This window comes from Pollicipes pollicipes, unplaced genomic scaffold (genome assembly GCF_011947565.3).
Source record: "Pollicipes pollicipes isolate AB1234 unplaced genomic scaffold, Ppol_2.1 Scaffold_6686;HRSCAF=7923_pilon_pilon_pilon, whole genome shotgun sequence".
Classification (NCBI taxonomy): Eukaryota; Metazoa; Arthropoda; class Thecostraca; order Pollicipedomorpha; family Pollicipedidae; genus Pollicipes; species Pollicipes pollicipes.
The window spans coordinates 27,236,279-27,248,399 of record NW_023596921.1 but is presented as its reverse complement, the minus strand read 5'-3'; the positions used below and the strand labels follow the sequence as shown (position 1 = coordinate 27,248,399).

Below are 12,121 nucleotides of genomic sequence, written 5' to 3'. Positions count from 1 at the left end.
GCCCGGACTAAGCCGGACGGACGCCAGCCACGACGACCGAGCAGCCGCCAGAGGCCCGATCACCAGGTAGCAATCTCGCCAGTAATACGGCATTGTGCATTGCGCAAGTGTATGACGTCAGCGACCAGTCGGTGGGAAAAAGCAGCGGCGGATGCAGTGAAAGGAGCCGGCTGAATGGAGACGACGCTCTACTACAACACAGCAGGGAACGGCGTCACGCCGGCCATGACGCGATACCGGCTGTCATGCCTGGCGTGACGCGTGACACGTGACGTGACGGCGAGCGGCAGCGCGCGGCCGCCAGCCTGCACCCGTGTGGCGTACTCACCCGGTCCGGGCCCGGTGGCAGGCCAGAGGCAGGCTGCGGCAACAACGGACGATGTGAGCACAACGCGCCATGGAGACGGGCAGCGGGCGCCTCCGGCCTCGGGTCACCGATCGGGGCGGCGTGCTGCCCCCGTCCGTGACGTCACCGACCCCGCCCGTCTGACGGCGGCGGACGGAGGCGACCCAGACGGCCGGCCGCGGTCGCGCCTGCCGCCAGTTCCGGGGAAACGGTCGGGACAAAGGCGGCCGGTCATCATCGCCGACCGTCAGCGCCAGATCCCAGCGCTATGACTGCATATTCGCCGGCATAAATCCCCCCCCCCCCCCCCCGACGAAGCATCCGCCGGCTCCAGGACCCTCGCAGACCACGTACCACAGGCCGACCAGACCACCGACGACAGGCCGGCCAGAGCACTGACGACAAATCACCTATCCCCCGGCGCGATGGACACATGTCGACCGCTGGTGACGGGCACGTGCTGAAGGCTGCCCTACCGAGAAGGCACGGTCATCAATATCCCGCGTCTTTACGATCCCCAGGCAGATCTATACCAATGTGCAATAGTGTGTTGCGTCATCGGATGATAAAGGCGGCACTGAGCAGCGGCCTAGATACCGGGCACGCGCACCGCACCTGCGTGCGGCGAGAATGAGCTCTCTGCATGCGCTCCAGCTCACGGCGCATCTCGGCACGCTCCTCATGTGCCGCGGCACGCGAGTTCCCAGAACGGTCCCAGCCCTACTTCAGCTAAATTGGGCTGTTCTGGAACGATGGCACCATCACCAATGCATGGGTCTTTTCATTTGCACTTCCGAGCCATCGCACCCGCCCCAGCGGGTCCCGCTCACGCCTCGGCCAGTGACTTTATCGCTTGGAAACACGGGCCTAATCTTCGACGACGGTTTAAGACGAACGCTGCTACCAAGAGCCACCGCGGCGGAAATCCCTCCCTTCCTCGCCCGACGGCCGCCCACTTGTTTGCCAGTCAACAGGGAGCACGTGCTTATCTCGAGTGCCCGTCTCCGCGGAGGCCTGCCCATGACATCGGCGGCGGGACTGCGCAGCGCGGCGGCGGCAGCGCGCCCGGACTGGCCGGCGGTAACGCGGCCGGCGGGTCCCCGGCAGGCACGCGGTCGCTCAGGGACAGCCGGCACGACCGCAGTCGTGCCGCACGTGCAGAAAGGCGGGGCGCGGCCGCAGCGGGACAGCGCAACGGTGCGCGGCTGGGCTGTCCGTCAGCGGCGCGCAGTTACCGCCGATACTAGCGGTACATCGGCGGTACATCGGCGGTACATGAGCGGAGCATCCGGTCACGCAGTGTCAGCCCAGCCCGCGCCCTAGCTCGGTCCCTCCGCCTAGTCCCGCAAAGCTGCCGCGCCCTCCGCGCCTTCGACACCGGTGATGTCCCTCCCCACTGCCGGTCTCCACCCCCAGCGCCGCCTTTCTTCTCCCGCCGTTCGATGAAGGCCGGCGCCGCGCCCCGCCGGTGCAGCCCGGCACCGGCGGCGGGCGGAGGAGCCGGCTGAGGGCGCCCGCCGCCGGCCGGCCGCTGCCGTCACGTTTGGGTAGCTCGCTCGGCCGTCAGCCTGCATGGTGACGTCACCGCCGCCGCCGGCGCCCAAACCGGGACAACCTAAGCCGCGGTAAGCAATCGTGAAAACCGGTCTGCACAATGGAGAACAGCGGCATAAAGCGCCGTCGCAACACAGCAAACTTTCCGGATGCCAACAAGTGACTGCTGGCGTGGGCTCGAGTTAGTTCACGGAATCAGTTAATTCAAACCTGAGCAGGACACAGCTCGCCGTCCGGCAGGCAACGGCAGGTGGTCGATAGTGATCAAGATGCCTGGGGATGCTCCCGTATGAGAAGCAAGTCTCACTTAGTCTGCAACACCTTCATGTCAAACAATGTTAATTCTAGCTAGACTTGTGATCCGCACTTTCAAACAATCCTCATCTGGCCTGTCTGACCCTGCCGAGTTCCCAGTAGCCCATTCCAGGCTACGGCGTCTCGTGCGACAGGTCTGTCCCTGCCGCCCGAGAGCGCACGGCCGCCACCGCGGCGGCGGCCGGCCGGCGGGCGCAGCTGCGCAGGTGGAGGCGGCCGGATACCGATCTGGCACGGACCTATCCGAGCAATGCCCCGCGGCGCGCAGCATACTTCCCCCTGCTATATCTCCGGCTTCCTGCTCCTCGGCAAGATTTCCTGCGCGCGCCGTCACACCACGCGCAAGAACACACACCAAGTCAAAGCAATTGGCCGACGTTAATTACTCAATCACTCATCAGGCCGGAAAAGCACCAGCTTGCACTGCCGCAAACGAGCCAGGTGAGCGGCTCTGAGCGGCTCCCCGCCGACGGGTTGCGATTTTAAGACGACTAATGAGAGTCCAGCCGGCTCGACCCCGCTCAAAGCGGTGTCTCTCCCTAGGGCGCGCCGGTCTTCCCGGCGTAGTGCGCTGCAGGAGACGGACACCAACCGGGACAGGGCTCTGCCCGACCCCGGACGCGGCGGCGCTGCCGGACCGTCGTCGGGCGTTGGCGGCGCTACGTGACCGACAAACCGGCTAACAGGGAAACTCTCTCGCTGGTGCCTCGACGCCGTGTGACGCAGTCAATGAGCGCAGAATGGCGCCTTACAGTGACGCCGCCCCGCTCTGAGCGCCTGGCCGTGACGCACTCTTAGCGGCGTTACGACGCCATTCGTCACAGCCCATGGCCCCGCTCGGGGCACGCAGCGCCGCCGTGGCACCGCGGGACGGGCCTCCGCCGAGCGACGGGTCCTCGCGGCATAGTCACAACACTCAACGGCACACTCACAAGTCGCCATGAACGGACACCGTGCCCACCCTCCCTCCCCCCCCCCCCCCCTGCCCTGGCGGTACCACCGGATCGGCCCGCCCGGGCAGAGCGACTCACCTGCTGTACTTGACCTGCGGCGGGTTGCGGGCGTACAGGCCGTCCTCAGACATGTAGCCGTCCAGCACGGCGTCGTAGCGCGCCTCTTCGGCCACCGCGTCCGTGTCCGACATGTAACCTACGGCACACGCCGGACGTCAGCGACTACCGGCCACTCTGTTCGCTATCGTATCTCCGTCGAAAACCGACGGGACGACGCCGCCCTGTTCTTGCCAGCCGGCGGCAGCGAGCCGACGCAGACGCGCGGGACGCGTGCTGCGTGAGGCCCGTCTGGCCGTGTCCGCTCCGTGACCTGGGCAGCTGACACGGGCGGTAGGGGCGCGCTTGCGTGTCCGGGTGGGCGCGGTGCGACGGGCGCGGGTCGGCCGGCCGGCGCGCGGTCTTGGCACGGGTCGGCCGGTCGCGACGAGCCCAACATTTCCGGCCCCGGTCGCTCATCATCCCTCCGGCGCCGGCTGTGATGTTTGGCGGCGGCCGCGGCTCGCCGAGCACGACTAGTTAGCGCCCCAGGTGGCCGCTACATCACGCCGGTACGTGCTGTTTGGCGACGGCCGCCTCCTCGGCCAGCGCTCGGCGCCGGGCTTGGCGCAGTACCCGCCGATGCTCGGAACGGGCGCCGGCTTTCGTAGCAGTCGCGCATTCCCCGAGACCTCACAGCTCTGCCAGCTGGACGAACGACAGCCTGACGCGGAGCCCCCCTGCCCCCCCCCCCCCCGCCAGACCTGCGGATGGATGCCAACGACAACTCCATCGGCGCGGCACCAGCGCGCGGCAGGCGTCAGGCCGACCGCCGGTCGCCGGCCGCCACCCACTGGGAGGGCGTGATCCCAAAGCATTGGTCGCCGGTGGCTGCCCCCCGGCCGCCAAGCACAGGCTGGCCTCAAATACAACACTCTCCCTCCCCCCCCCTTCCCCATCCCCCCCGGCTGCTGATGAAGGGGCATAACCTATACAGATTGCATCGAGGCAGCACTGCGTAGGTCGCAATTACGTCGAGATTGTGGGAAACGTCACAAAAAAATGACGCTTTCGTGGGACAGTGGACTAGGCGCTAAATTTTTCCGGTAGACCAAGGTTGCCACGTTCTTGACACATAAATGACCACAAACATCACCCAACTTTTGGCTGTGTTGGTCGTTAACCTTCAAAAATCCATAACACCGAAAATCCATCGAAGCCTTCAAGCTGAAAGTGCTCAACGTAATATGAGTGTGATCTATCCACGAAAGGAACGCCATGAGCCTCAAAAGGTTTAAATATAAAGTGGTTAATGCCTCCTTTCATTTCACCACAACCGTTTCTCGTCGCGACGTGGCGAAGGGGCGAGAATGGACCGCACTGTTCCAGACGGAGGGGCGAGAACGGACCCCACTGTACTAGAAGGAGGGACGAGGACCCCACCGAACCGCCGGATGCCGCCTCACGCCAGCCCCGCGGCCGCCTGTAGACGGCGCCCGACGACGGTCGTCCCAGCGGCGGTGCGGCGGCGGCTCCACGGCCGGCAGGCCCGCGTGCCAGGCTAGCCCAGCGGTGGGCATCACAGCACAGGACACGAGGCGGCCATGTCCAGCCCCTGCAGCGGCGGCCGAGTTCCCCGCTGACCCACGATACCGGCGCGATAATGGTCGTCACCGGTGCGGGCCACAGCCAGCGGAGGCATGAAACGCCCGCGCAGTGACGTCAGGCGACACCGGCGGCTCGTGCAGTGTCACTTGCCGTGACCGGCTGGCGGCGGCGGCCAGGGAGTTCATGGGGCTTTACACGATGCAGCTTCTCCTCAGCAGATGCCGTATGCGCGACAAATTTGAAGGGACGGTAATCTTGGGTGTTCAACCTGGTGGGTGAAAATATAATGGCACATGCGTACAATTCGCAACCGTAGACATACTTCATAGCTGTAGCTGTTCCAACATTGTATGCCGTGGGTGCGGAAAACTGGCCGAAGATTGGAAATGGAAATTTAAAAACTTTGGGACATGCCACCGCCAGACGTACCCGACTAAATTAAAATAGTTTAAGCACATATGTTTTTCAAGTCTTCTTCAATTTTCCCTATACTGGACATGGTCCCAAACATCACCTTGCGCAAAATGCATGCAAAGTGACAGGTCAATACTCATGACGATCGTGAAAGTCAGAAAACGTTGCTACGTGCATGTCAGAAACTCCCAGCTCAACCTTTTCCTAGACGCTTATAGCGGTCCACCCCTTCCACATGCATTGGAATCATCGCCGTCATCAGTCATCCAAAGATAAGCGGCTATGCGCACCGCAGGCACGGCATGGGAGCAGCCGTCCAACCAGCGGGAAAACCGGTGACACACACCGTCCCAAGATTCGCCAACCAGTACCAGCGCCCCCTATTACGCCTCAGCGGCAAAGAGGCGATCCGAGCGCCATCTATGGTCTCCCACAGAGGCTGTCAAACGAGATCAGGTAACCGATGTGTGTAACTACACATCCTGGGTGGCTCCAAGCCACCCCACGCACGTAAACCAGCTATTAATGTCGACCCGTATCTCTCCAATTATCGGTTACTGCAAACTTCTCATCGGACCTGCAGTTTTGGGCGGCCTCCCCTTCGCTTCCCTAATCTGCATGGTACCACAAACTTCACCCCGGACCTTGGACGTCGAGCGCCAGCCAACGCGCTGCCGCACCGCCGGCGATGTTCTGGTCCCACCGCGATCCCCTGCGCGCGGCGGGAGGCGCGCTGCCGCACCGCCGGTGACGCTCCGGTCCCACCGCGGTCCCCTGCGCGCGGCGGGAGGCGCGCTGCCGCACCGCTGGTGACGCTCCGGTCCCACTGTGGTCCCATGCGCGCGGCGGGAGGCGCACTGCCGTACCGCCGGCGATGCTCCGGTCCCACCGCGGTCCCCTGCGCGCGGCGGGAGGCGCGCTGCCGCACCGCCGTCGATGCTTCGGTCCCACCGCGGTCCCCTGCGCGCGGCGGGAGGCGCGCTGCCGCCGCCGCGCGTCTAGCGCCTCGACCGGCGTACCGTAGCTGTGCTGGTTGTGCAGGCGGCGTCCGGGCAGCGCCACGCCGCCGCGGCTCAGGCCGTACTGGCTCAGCCGGAGGATCGGCTGCATGGGCCGCAAGCTGTACACGTCCTCCGAGCCCTCCTGCTCCTGCTCCTGCTCCTGCTCCTGGTCGGGCTCCTTCTCGGACGATGGCGGCGGCGGCGCCGGCTTCTGTTCGCCGGCCGGGTCGGAGATGGTCTGCAGCGGCGGAGGGGGGGGGGGGGGACGGGCGTCAGAGGAGCGGGGAGTCGCCCACAGAGTGGTGCACGCCTCGGCGGCACGGACGCCAGCAGGGCGGCACACATCGGCTGCTCGCGGGGGTGAGTGACGTCACGGGGTAGGGAAACACGTCTAGAAGTGAGGCCTATTAGAGATCTGAGACGAAATCGGCTCCCCTAGTAAAATATATAATTTTCTAGAAATGTGAGAAGATTGCGTAGTACAATGAAGTAAGGGTAACGAAGTGAAAAGAGAAGAATGCATTGCTCTCGTTACAACCAGTCCTCAAAGCGTATCCAGCGCACTTAAGAGACAGCACAAGTCTGACAGCCACGAAGAACGACAAGTATCGCGTGGGCTGAGGTCTTTTACTCTGCACAGCTGCACAACATTACAGAGGCCCTGGTCAGCTGAACGTCATCGTCAGTTCAGGCCGCACCGCCGTTTTGGCACTGTCGACAGTTCAGTTGTATCTCCTCCGACACTGGTTATGATCACTGCAACGCCCAGTGTGCGAGAAGCGGAGCATTTGAACGATGTACGTGCTAAAAGAAACCATGTTCAAAACACGTCATTGATAGGGAGTCAAAAATGGAATAGAAGAGAGCGTCACGGTCGTCAAAACAAACATCCAGTGGCATTTCGACTAAAATCCTCGCAAATCAATAAGTGACCTTTACCACCACAGAACACCTTCCCGGCCCTTCTTACGTCGCAAACATTACTGCCCTGCAACAAGCACCACGTTGACACCACCACAGCTGTCTCTGCACCAGCTGCCATCCCCCTCCCCGTCCCACTCGGCCACCCAGCCGCTGCGCCGCCCACCTCCTTCTGCCGCCTGCCGTCGGCGTGTGGCGCGGTGCCGGTGCCGGTGCCGGCGCGGCCCGGGCCGGTCCGGCCCTCTTGCTCAGGCGTGTGCGGCATGGGCGACACGAGCGCCACGCTGACGGCCGGGCTGGGCCGGCCGCGGCCGAGCTGGCGCTGGCGCGGCAGCTGCACCAGCGCCTTCTCCTCGGCACCGCCGGCCGGCCGCGCCGTCCCCGCCGCCGCCGCCGCCGCCGCTGCCGGCTTGGGGATGGCGCTAGAGGCGGGCGTGCCACTGCAGCTGCTGGCCAGGCTCGACTGACTGCCGGCCAGGCTGCGCCGCTTGGCTGCGGTCGCGGCCGCCGCCGTCGGTAGCCCGGCGCGCCGCTGCTGGGGCGCCTGTAGCAGCGAGCGCTGGCCGCCGCGCCGCGACAGCGAGCCGTACCCCTCGGCGGCCGGCCGTGCCGCCGCCGGCTCCGCGGCCCCCGCTGCCTCCGAGGGCGAGGCCCTGCAGCAGAGCACCGGGTCACTGAGTCGGAGGCGACAGAGCCATGTCAGCGAGTGTCCTGTCACGGGTCGGGGACCACGACACCGCGTCAGCGGAGCAGCCCTGCACGGCCTCTGTGCCAACGCCGAAGTGTGTTGTGACACGTCTCGGGAGTGCCGTGGCTCATGCGAGGAGTTACGGCGACGGTTAGAGCGCCGCCATCTGCTCCGCCCATGGCTGGGGCGAGGACGATGGTTGCTCGCGGCCGCGGGCTGCACACTAGTGCCGCGCTGTCGCCGGCGACCATAAACAAAGGCTGCACTCACATAGAGCAGGAGTCCGTCGCATTGACGTTGGAAGACGAATCGGATTTTTCGGAGCGGGCCGAGCTGAACCCACTGGAGCTGGAAGTTCGCTTGATGACGTTGCCACCTGTCGAGAGAAATGGAAACTTCAAGTTAACTCCCAAATTCTGCAGTCCAGCGTCAATAGGTAGAGGGCCTGACGTTTGTGCATCAGGTATAATGAGCCTGTGAGTAACAGCCAACTATGAACGATTACCCAGCGTATGACGGACTGATGGCTCTAGTTCAATCAGTTTTATAGATAGGCAGAAGTACACACAGCAGAGCCTCTCAAATTGGTTTGCATCATGTTCGTCACTTCGCGGAGCATGCAATAACGTGTTGTTTAAACCAACACAGTCCACAGGCCCGGCGTCCAAGGCCCACCCCACGCAAGCAACATGGACGCTTTATGCATTAAGCGCCAGCGACAAATATTGATGATGACTTGTGCCAGCCTCCTTGATGATGACGACTTGTGCCAGCCGTCACGAGTCGAGGCCGCCCCAGAGCCAGCGACAGCGGGCCCCCCCTGACCCCAGTCTGCTTCGGCGCCGAGGCCGCCATCTTCGCCGTCAGTCGACGGTGCCCGACCCGGCGCGCCGCCACGCCTGCCGCACTATTTACCAGCGGGCCATCGCATCGATAACGGAAGCAGGTCTAATTACGCGCCGGCGACGGGCCGGCCACAAAAAAGGCGCCGCGAGCTCCCAGCGGCGACTGACGAGCCACTGACCTGTTCTGGCTTTGCCCCTGTCTTTGGCGACGGCGGGGCTGGCCGGCGCGCCCATGCCGGACTTGGCCTGCGGCGTCTTGGCGGCGGCGCCGGCGGCAGACGGCGCGGACTTGGCGGCGGAAGCGCGCGCCATCCTCGGAGTGGAGAGCGCCGACCTGCGCCAAGGGACGGTGGGGTCGGTGGGCAGCACTGTGGCAACATGGGGAATGGTGCACACGGTCGGGCAGGGAAGTCACATGCAGCAGGAATACGATGACGCTTGTACAAAATGTAAGCATTCATGAACGATATTTTCAAAGGACCCAACTAAGGTGCCACCAGGCGTCCATTTGCAAAAACCTACATGCGCGAGAGTGGTCTCTACTGTGACATACCCTTCCCCCCCCCCCCCCATACGTCATTTTGGTCTCGTTCCGCTGATGGGTTCATAAACTCCTTGGCTTGACATTTGTTGGTCGTATCCTAACCCGGATGACGTCAGACGCATGCCAGCGCCTGTGGCCGAATTCCAAGGCGTACCAAACGCATGTCATGCAGCGACCTTCCATTCGCGTCGCTGCCTAAGAACTTTAAGACAGGGTGCGAGCGGCCGAGCCAAGCTCAGCGCATCTAGAAGTCGTGACGTCACCAACTGCCAGTCAGGGAAAGCGCGACCCGAGGAAAGCCCGCGGCACTTCATGGGGAAGTACTACGCCACACAACATTGGAGGGTACACGAACCACCACCCCCATGATCCACAGGTTGCGGCAGAGCACGTGCAACGGGTTAGTCCGCTACATCTCCCTCTAATGGTTCCGTCGGCTGACGACCGACGGCGACGGTCGGAGGGCCCTGGGGAGCAGTTTGTCGCGTGCGCGACACGCGTGCCAACATCTCCCGGACCCCTCCCCTGTCGACGGTGCCAAAACACGACAAAGGAGCGGCGAGACGGCGTCGACAGGCGCATGCTTTCATCAGAACGGACCGTCACGCGACACCGCGACGCCGCGCCGCCTACGCAGCCTCGGCCGTCTCAGCCGCGACAGCCGCGTGGCTGGCAAACCGCGCCGGATGTCCCGCATACTCTGAGGGGATACTCGAGCCTCCTGGGCCACCTCGACCACCTGGCGGTGACCACATTAACCAGGCGACCCCGTGTACACCTATCCGCACATTTTTTTAGTGGATGGGCGATAAGGAGTTAATGCAGCGATGGACGGAGTGCCAGCTGGCAGGTCTGAAGCGGTGCTGAAGACGTGGCGGCCCAGCCAAGACCGTGGACGTCTCTGTCCGGCCCACGGGCACACGGCCTCGGCAGAGGGCCAGCCGGCCACGGCGCCGAGCCAGCGGTAGATAGCGACGCCGAGTGGCGGGAAAACCCACCGTCGGACCCCGGCCCCGGCGCCGTTAGTCTGCCGGCCCGTCGGTGCGTGGCGGTCGGTCTGCAGCGACGCGGCCGAGCGGACGGCCGCGCTGACGTCTGCTGGCGACCGCTGACGCCTGGCGCCGCCCGCTGATGGCGGCTGACGACCACTGGCACCTGGCGCCGCCCACTGACGTCTGCCGATGACCACTGGCGTCTGACGCCGCCCGCTGACGGCGGCTGACCACTGACTTCTGAGGCCGCCCGCTGACGCCTGGCGCCGCCCGCTGATGGCGGCCGACGACCACTGACGCCTGGCGCCGCCCACTGACGGCGGCCGACGACCACTGACGCCTGGCGCCGCCCGTTGACGGCGGCCGACGACCACTGACGCTTGGCGCCGCCCGCTGACGGAGGCTGACGGCTCAGGCCGAGGTCAGACAGCACCGGGTCGCTGGTGACGACGGACCGGGCCCGGCGCTCGTCGTTCCGCCACCCGGCGTCACGCCTCTCCCCTCCACTGCCTCCGTCACTGCCGCCGTCGCCCGGGCCCGCACCGCAATGTAAACGGCCACCAGGGGGCCGCTGACGTCACTCAGCCGTGGTCAGCGCGACGGCTGACGGCAGCGGCGCGGTGTGCCGCCGGCCGCAGCAGCCGCGTCATCATCGGCGACATGGCCATGGAGTTCACAGGCACCGCTGATGGTGCGCCGACAGCGCGGCTGCGGGCCTCAGGCGCAACGACGGCTCACCATCGGCAGCGCGTGATCTCCGCCGCGGGGGACGGCGGGCACGGGTTCCAGCGCGGCCTTGTAGAATTAGACAGCCGAGCATTCACACGGCAGGAGGCACCTTACATAAACCTCGACGTCCGGCAAACCTGTTGCGTGTGACTGCATGCCTGCAACAGCCGACCGTCACTCCCCACGTCTGCAGCCAGCCTCAGACGGCGGGTACGGAGCGGAGGTCGGCGGCACTTGTCGCCGGCCGTCCAGGTCCTCGGCGGCACTCATCGGCGGCCGCCCAGGTCCTCGGCGGCACTCGTCGGCGGCCGCCCAGGTCCTCGGCGGCTTTCGTCGGCGGCCGCCCAGGTCCTCGGCGCCACTCATCGGCGGCCGCCCAGGTCCTCGGCGGCAACCATCGGCGGCCGCCCAGGCCAGCAGGTTCTCGGCGGCTTTCGTCGGCGGCCGCCCAGGTCCTCGGCGGCTTTCGTCGGCGGCCGCCCAGGTCAGGGTCAGCGCTCTTGTGGTGACGACGGACGAGGTCGGCCTCCGATGACGGGGATGTTGTAGACCGGACCGCTCGGTGTTGGCAGCGCCCATCCCGCCGGGTTGTGGACACCACCCACCTGACCTCGACGCGACTAACGGCGAAGCCCGTTCCGACACATCAACAGCACTCTCGCCTGGCCGGGCCGCCCCGTCCACTGCGTCGCACGCAACGGCAGTGACGGGGCACCAGGTCAGCGATCAGGCCGGGCGGGCAATCGGCGCCGCTCCACTGGCCGAGACAAAGGAGCCGACCGGGAACTGAACCAGAGCGGCTGGCAATACATTTACCGGCCGACAGAAATCGATGAGCGGCGAACGAAAGCGCTTCAGATTTCCTAACTACCCCGCCCGGCTGAGCCACGACGCAAACTTCCGCGCCGTGACATCCTCAGAGAGTTGGCAGCGATGTCGAGCGGTCCATTCCGTAATGAAGACGGGAAGAACGAGGTGGCCAGCCCGGTCGCCGCGGCAGATCCCGTTGCCGGGCCGGCAGCGAGAGCACCGGGGAAGTTCCCCACAGACGCCCCTCCGGCCAGCCCGGCCGCCGCGGCAGATCTCGTCACCGGGCCGGCAGCGAGAGCACCGGGGGAAGTTACCCCAGAGACGCCCCTCCCCCAACGGCCGCGGTCATCCCCGCAGAGCTCCTC

General features: G+C 65.2%; 2 protein-coding genes across 3 annotated transcripts in view; both read right to left on the bottom strand.

Annotated features, from left to right (window-relative positions):
* The window catches only part of sick (sickie), a 44,781-nt gene extending 37,336 nt beyond the window's left edge, over positions 1–7,445 (bottom strand). The window contains exons 1-4 of one of the 2 annotated variants that reach the window (XM_037232188.1): positions 7,315–7,445; positions 6,246–6,465; positions 3,247–3,364; positions 329–361 (exon numbers count right to left, since the gene is read on the bottom strand). In XM_037232188.1, the coding sequence (XP_037088083.1) occupies positions 329–361; positions 3,247–3,364; positions 6,246–6,465; positions 7,315–7,413 (470 nt within the window). In that variant the 5' untranslated portion in view covers positions 7,414–7,445. The remainder of the gene's footprint in view (positions 1–328; positions 362–3,246; positions 3,365–6,245; positions 6,466–7,314) is intronic. The other variant, XM_037232189.1, reaches the window with a different exon arrangement.
* A 125-nt stretch (positions 7,446–7,570) lies between these two features.
* LOC119108139 (neuron navigator 3) overlaps positions 7,571–12,121 on the bottom strand; it is a 46,853-nt gene continuing 42,302 nt past the window's right edge. The window contains exons 8-11 of the mRNA XM_037231718.1: positions 8,861–9,015; positions 8,107–8,212; positions 7,667–7,801; positions 7,571–7,611 (exon numbers count right to left, since the gene is read on the bottom strand). Of these exons, the coding sequence (XP_037087613.1) occupies positions 7,571–7,611; positions 7,667–7,801; positions 8,107–8,212; positions 8,861–9,015 (437 nt within the window). The remainder of the gene's footprint in view (positions 7,612–7,666; positions 7,802–8,106; positions 8,213–8,860; positions 9,016–12,121) is intronic.